Source organism: Macaca fascicularis, chromosome 1, assembly GCF_037993035.2.
Source record: "Macaca fascicularis isolate 582-1 chromosome 1, T2T-MFA8v1.1".
In the NCBI taxonomy this organism is placed as follows: domain Eukaryota; kingdom Metazoa; phylum Chordata; class Mammalia; order Primates; family Cercopithecidae; genus Macaca; species Macaca fascicularis.
In genome coordinates this window covers 211,232,304-211,239,534 of record NC_088375.1, presented here as the reverse complement: position 1 = coordinate 211,239,534, position 7,231 = coordinate 211,232,304, and the positions used below count along the sequence as shown (strand labels likewise).

The following is a 7,231-nucleotide window of genomic DNA, read 5'->3' as shown; positions in this document are numbered from 1 at the left end:
TGCACTCCAGCCTGGGCGATAGAGCGAGACTCCGTCTCAAAAAAATAAATAAATAAATAAAATAAAAGAAGAAGAAGTCTCATGACCCCACGTAGCACTCTCAGTTCCCACATGCCAGTGAGAGAATGGCAGCACTTCAGAGTTGGAAGGGACTTTGAAGATCCTAGGCACCATCCTCTTCCCTACCCTTCCCATTGTACAGAGGAGGGAACTGAAGCCCAGAGAGGGCTGGGGGGCTGCCCAAGATCATGCAGCTAGTTTGGGTCAGAGGTGGGACTAGAATCCATGTCTCTGGGTGCAAAATCTATGCCTTTGTTCATGCTGCTTCTTTCTTGCACCTCATGAGAAGTCAGAGCCTATGTTGACAGAACCCAGCACTTCCTCATTCTGGCAGTGACAAGGAGAGACAATGATTATTGCTGAATCACAGCTATTTTCTTTTCTTTTCTTTTTTTTTTTTTCTTTTTCTTTTCTTTTTTTTTTTTTTTGAGATGGAGTCTTGCTCTGTCACCCAGGCTGGAGTGCAGTGCTGCAATCTTGGCTCACTGCAACCTCCACCTCCTGGGTTCAAGCCATTCTCCTGCCTCAACCTCCCAAGTAGCTGGGATTACAGGTGTGCCACTATGCCTGGCTAATTATTGTATTTTTAATAGAGATGGGGTTTCACCATGTTGACCAGACTGGTCTCGAACTCCTGACCTCAAGCGATCCTCCAGCCTCGGCCTCCCAAAGTACTGGGATTACAGGCGTGAGCCACTGTACCCGGCCCACAGCTATTTTCTTTATCTTCTGTTTCTTCTTCTGCCAGATTATTTTGAAATATTGCCCAAAACAGTAAGCATGAACACCTTAGGAAAAAACCAAACCCATCCACATACATTTTCTAGTAATCGGTTTGCATAGTGGTCTTTGATGTTACACAGCTTGTCTTGGGGAAGATAAAATGGGACATTGTGATCTTCATTTATTTCTCCTTATCCACATAACCAAAACGTGCACCTGCAGGGACAGGTGAGATGCATCGATGTAGAGTGAACAGAACTAGAAGTTAGAAAACCTGGGTTTGTTGCACTGGACACCATCTCATTTGTCTCCTTGAGCAAGTCTTGTCCACTGTCTGGGCCCATTTCCTCAACTAAACAACAAGGGCAGTTCTTAGTGACATCTAGGTCCCTTTTGCACCCTTGTTCTCCTCCCTCATAAGCTCTGCTTCTCTACTTAAAGCAGACATAGAGGCTGGGAGTGGTGGCTTACACCTGTAATCCTAGCACTTTGAGAGGCCAAGGTGGGTGGATCACTTGAAGTCAGAAGTTCAAGACCAGCCTGGCCAATAGGGTGAAATTCTGTCTCTACTAAAAATACAAAAATTAGCTGGGCATGGTGGCAGGTGCCTGTAATCCCAGCTACTTGGGAGGCTGAGGCAAGAGAATTGCTTGAACCCAGGAGGCGGAGGTTGCAGTGAGCCAAGATTGCATGCCACTGTACTCCAGCCTGGGTGACAGAGTGAGACTTTGTCCCCCATCCCCCCAGAAAAGCAGAAATACAGTGTCGCTGTGAAAGGAGAGAAGTGGAAAGTGTGGAGGTGCATTTAATTAAATGATTTTTAGAATCTAGTTTTATCCATTCAAGAAGTATTTACTCAGTGCTTGTTTGTGCCAGGCACTTGGGCATTTTCTTTGCCAAAATGAGAAAGGATTCCACTGATGAATAAAGAAAGGCATGCTTCAACTTTAAGGAATGACAATATATAAACGTGCAAATTCCCCTTTAAACATTTATGCCACTTCTTTGCCTTTCAAAAAGATTGGTGTCGGGGTTAAAATAAGATTTGATTTTCCAAACATACATCAGAGCTTTTCAGAAACAGTTCAGTTTCACAGATATTGACCAGATCCCTTCAGATGCACTGCTGGGTCCTGACTGAGCACTGGGGTTGCAGAGGTAAACCTGGAGCTCATCTCGTGGGGGGAGGATAAACTAGTGACTGCCACTCAACACAGCCCAGAGGGTGGACTTTGTTCCTGGGTCTGTACTGAGTTGCATAGTGTCCCCCTAAACTTCTTGTCCACCTGGAATCCGTGAATGTGACCTTGTTTGGAAACAGGGTCTCTGTAAATATAATTAGTTAAATTAAGATGAAGTCATACTAGATTAGGTTGGGCCAAAATCCAGTGATTGGTGTTCTTTAAAAAAGACACCAGGCCGGGTACAGTCGCTCACGTCTGTAATCCCAGCACTTTGGGAGGCCGAGGTGGGCGGATCACTGTTCAAGAGCAGCCTGGGCAAGACAGTGAAACCCCATCTCTACTAAAAATACAAAAATTAGCTGAGCGTGGTAGCAGGTGCCTGTAGTCCCAGCTACTTGGGAGGCTGAGGCAGGAGAATCACTTGAACCTGAGAGGCGAAGGTTGCAGTGAGCCAAGATCGTGCCACTGCACTCCTGCCTAGGCAACAGAATGAGACTCAGTCTCAAAGGAAAAAAAAAAAAAGACACCAAGAGACACAGAGGAAAGGCCATATGAAGACAGAGGCAGAGGTAGGAGTGATGTTTCCGCAAGCCAAGGAATGACAGGGACTACCAGAAGTTGAAAGAGTCAAGGAATAATCCCCCCCTTAAACTTTTGGAGGGAGCAGGGCCCTACTACACCTTGATTTTGACTTCTGGCCTCCAGAATTATGAGAGTAAGTTTCTGTTGTTAAGTCACCGGATTTGTAGAAATTTGTTACAGGAGATTAATACAGGACTATTTAATAAATGGAGTATATTGAGAATCTACGATGAGTTAACTTTGCAGCAATCTGATGCTACAGATAGCTAATATTATCCCTAATGAGCAATAATCAAGCAGAATTTGACTGAACGAGGCCAAAAGGTTAGTGGTTAAGAGGTCAGGTTTTGAAGTCAAACAGAACTAGGTTGGAGACCTCAGCTCTGGCACTTAGCAGGGTGACCTTAGGCAAGTGACTTTGCATCTTTGAGGTTGCCACATCTATAAAATGAAGATAACTAAGACCTTCTTATTAGGTTACTGGGAAAGACAAAGTGAAATAAGGCATTTAAAATCACTTAGCCCCCTGCCTGGCACATAGTAAAGGCTCAATAAAGTTAGCTGGCTTGTATGACCAGAGCACATGGTAGGTCTACCCTACCATTAATTGAGTTAACTCAATTAATCCCTATTACATGACCCTGCATATTTCCTTTGTTGTACCACCTGCAATTATCTTCTTTATTGACTTATTGGCTGTCTTGCAAGTAGGATATAGACTGTAAGTCCCATGAGATAGGGGCACAGTCTTATTTATGGCTGGGTACTCAGGACCCTGCACAGAGCCTGGCTCATGTTTATGAGATGAATAAATAAGTGAATGGCTAGTGGATATTTCATCTTGAAAGTATTAAACGAAGACATGTTTACCCTATATCGTTCATTGTATTCCATCTGTGGTCCCAAATAATTGCATTAGAATTCCTCTGCAATCCTCCTGCCACCAACAATTTCTCTTGTTGGCTGTTTTAGGCTCCTTGGGGAGGAACCCAGCCTCCCTAATATGAAAAGTGGGTATCCTGGGATCTATTTTATTTTATTTTTTTGAGACAGAGTCTCACTCTGTTGCCCAGGCTGGAGTGCAGTGGTGTGATCTTGGCTCACTGCAACCTCTGCCTCCCAGGTTCAAGCAATTCTCCTGTCTCAGCCTCCCGAGTGGCTGGGACTACAGGCACCTGCCACCATGCCCGGCTAATTTTTGTATTTTTAGTAGAGACAGGGTTTCACCATATTGGTCAGGCTGGTCTCAAACTCCTGACCTCAGGTGATCCACCCACCTTGGCCTCCCGAAGCGCTGGGATTACAGGTGTGAGCTACCGCGCCCGGCCCCTGGGATCTATAAAAGCATGGAGTTATATTCTAGCTGGGGTCAATGGACTGAAATGTCAGCCCCATACTGGCATATAGGAAGGGCATTTCCCCTCCTCTCACTTGCTCTGCTTATTATATGTTATAGGGGTGTGGAGGAGGCAAGGGAGCTGAATTGGGGGCAGACGGGGGTACAGTTTGGGGATTTATACAATCTTTGTGAATATCTTCCTTTTTTTTAGAGTTAGGTTAGACCAGGACATTGCCTGTTTCCAGCAGCACCACCAGGACTGCTGCTGGAAGGACTTCAGAGGGTCAAGAAAATTCTCTGAAGATTTTTGTGTCTCAAGCGATCCCAGCCTCCTCTGTATTTCCAGGGACCTGAGGTTACAGGTGGGGATTATTAGAATATCAGAGAGGGTCCTCGCCCAAACAGCAGGATGCCCCAAACTGAAGGCTTGTCATTTATCTCTGAAAGAGGCAAGTCAACACTCTTAATCCTTATCATAGCATAGTTCTCGGTCCTCAGTGGCAAGGGTGACCTGAAAGTTGGGGCCTTTCATAGCTCCAGAGCCAAGGAGGCCTTGACAATTAGGCAGGGAGAAGACCTGGATGTCCATCCCATCTGATACCCTGACTTCCCAAGAGAACAACCCATTCTTCTCGGATTTCTCCCAAGTCCCTCTTTGCTGGGCCTGGAGGCTCCCTCTGGCTCCTGTGGTCTCTGGAGGATGCAGGCACAAAGCCTGACCTGACTTGTACTGAGCCTGTCCCAGGCCCTTTGCATCTCGCCCACCTGGCTACTCCTCGTGGGCCCTACCTATCCAACAGACTGTGTGCAGGTGGGCAAGGCCAGGCTGCCTTCCAGGAGTCAGTTCCAACACTCATCAGCAAAAAGGGGTCCGTGTCTAGGTGCCTGGGGCTGGTTCAAGTAAGAAGAGAGTGCCAAGACCCCTCTCTCTCGTCCAGGGAGTGAATTGATTTCTGACTTGAGTTGTTTAAATTGGGAAAAGGCCTCATCAGCAACTGGAGTGGTCTAGATCTCTGGAATCTGGCCACGGAGTGATTTTCCCATCAGCCTCTGTCTCGGTGACTGAGGACCTCGGGGCTTCTTCTTTTGCCTCCGACCCAAGGCCCCTCACACACTTCCTCCAGTGAGCCAGGCAGTGATGGGCAGAGGAGCGGATCTCCCCACTCCTCAGAGCGTAGATGACAGGGTTGACCATGGAGTTGACGAGGCACAGCATGGAGCAGAAGGCAAAGGCCTTCTTGACCTGGTCGCTGAGCGTAGTGGCCAGGCTGTGGACCATGAGGGCCAGCACTGGGAACCAACAGATGAGGAGCACAGCCAGCACCAGCCCCAGGGTCTTGGCCAACCTCACGTCCAGCCTCATTCGGGCCATTCCTGGCACCTGCCTGTCCTGGTGCCCAGACAAACTGGCTACATGCTGATGGGCTTTCCAGAGAACATGCCCATAGGTGTAGATGATTCCGGAAAAGAGGAAGGCGATGAACAGGAGCCAGCCCAGCAGGTAGTCGTTGGGAATCAGTGGAAAAAGCTCAGAGCAGGGCCTGGGACAGCAAGTCCATCCCATGAGCGGCAGGTAGGAGACCAGTGCTGAGAGGACCCACATGATGCCCAGGGTCACCAGTGCCCTCCCACGGGTGAGCAGAGCTTTGTAGGAGGGTGGGTAGCGCAGGCAGAGGTATCGGTCAATGGCGGTCAGCAGCAGGCTACCCACAGAGGCTGTGAAGGTCATGGTCACGCTGCCAATCTTCAGCAGGAAGACAGCCTTGGAATCCATACCATGGAAAACATGAAAATTCACAAAGCTGCATGCAAAGACCACACTGGCCAGGAAGTCGGCTCCAGCCAAGCTGCCAATGAACAGGTATGAGGGCTTCTGGCGAAGCCGGTGGGAGGACAGGATCAGATAGAGTACAGCCACGTTCTCCAGGGCACTTAGCAGGCCCAGAAGAGTGCACAACACGGCAATAGCTATCTTCTGGGGACCACTCAGGATCATGTAATCCTTCATAGGGTTGAAATCCAAGCCATTCTTGGAGCCATTGGCTATCTCTGTCACCCAGCATTCCTCCATGGGATGGGCCCTTCAGATTCCACTGAGCTTGTCTAGAAGGCTTTGCTGCAGTACAATGAGAAGAAGAAAATCTTTTTCAGTAAGCACAAGAATGACCTCACCTGATAACTGACTGTAGCCAAGACTGCTACCTGTATGGATGGATTCTATGTTGGAAAATCAGTTTCTATTTTGTTTCCCTGTATTTTGCCCTTTCTCCAACCAAATGGGCAGCCAAATCTGTCCTGGCGGCCTCAGGGGAGGTATGTGGGAATGCAACAAGCAGAAGTGACCTGTAAGATTTTTGGCCTTCCATTTTCCAAAAGACTAATCCTAAGACTTCCTTTTGAAGCAAGAGAAATCCCAAAAGGTCAAAAGCAAGAGGAAATCAAAACCAAGAAGAAGTGGAATCTAGAGTGATAAGGTTGAGGTTTTTTTTGTTTGTTTTACATTTTGTTTTGTTTTGTTAATTTGCCAATTTTGACAAGTAAAGTACTGAAGTTTTAACAACCATTTGGGGATGGGAGATATGAATTTGGCTTCACATCAAGTGATGGGAAGAGAAACTACAGAAGATTAAACAATTTTTTAAAAACTTTTTATTTATTTATTTATTTGTTTTTGAGACGAAGTCTTGCTCTGTCACCCAGACTGGAGTGCAGTGGTGTGATCTCTGCTCACTACAACCTCTGCCTTCCAGGTACAAGTGATTCTTCTGCCTCAGCCTCCCAAGTAGTTAGAACTACAAGTGCCCATCACACCCGGCTAATTTTTGTACTTTTAGCAGAGACTGGGTTTCGCCATGTTGGCCAGGCTGGTCTCAAACTCCTGATCTGAGGTGATCCACCCACCTCAGCCTCCTAAAGTGCTGGAATTACAGGTGTGAGCCACTGCGCCTGGCCAAAACATTTTATACTAGATAAAATATAGGAGTCCAGTTAAATTTGGATGTTGGCTGGGCATGGTGACTCACGCCTGTAATCCCAACACTTGGGGAGGCCGAGGTAGGCGGATTATGAGGTCAGGAGATTGAGAACATCCTGGTTAACATGGTGAAAACCCATCTTTACTAAAAATACAAAAAATTAGCCGGGCGTGATGGCAGGTGCCTGTAGTTTCAGCTACTTGGGAGGCTAAGGCAGAAGAATTGCTTGAACCCAGGAGGCGGAGCTTGCAGTGAGTCGAGATTGTGCCACTGCACTCCAGCCTGGGTGACAGAGCGAGACTTTTTCTCAAAAAAATAAATAAATAAATAAATAAATAATAAAATAATAAAAATAAAAAAATTTGAAT

The 7,231-nt window shown here is 46.9% G+C and overlaps 1 protein-coding gene across 2 annotated transcripts in view; it reads right to left on the bottom strand.

Moving 5' to 3' along the window:
- Positions 1 to 3,744: 3,744 nt before the first annotated feature.
- CNR2 (cannabinoid receptor 2) overlaps positions 3,745 to 7,231 on the bottom strand; it is a 45,455-nt gene continuing 41,968 nt past the window's right edge. For both annotated transcript variants that reach the window (XM_005544452.5, XM_045378144.3), the window contains exon 2: positions 3,745 to 6,004. In XM_005544452.5, coding sequence (XP_005544509.1) covers positions 4,877 to 5,959 — 1,083 coding nt within the window. In that variant the 5' untranslated portion in view covers positions 5,960 to 6,004 and the 3' untranslated portion in view covers positions 3,745 to 4,876. The remainder of the gene's footprint in view (positions 6,005 to 7,231) is intronic.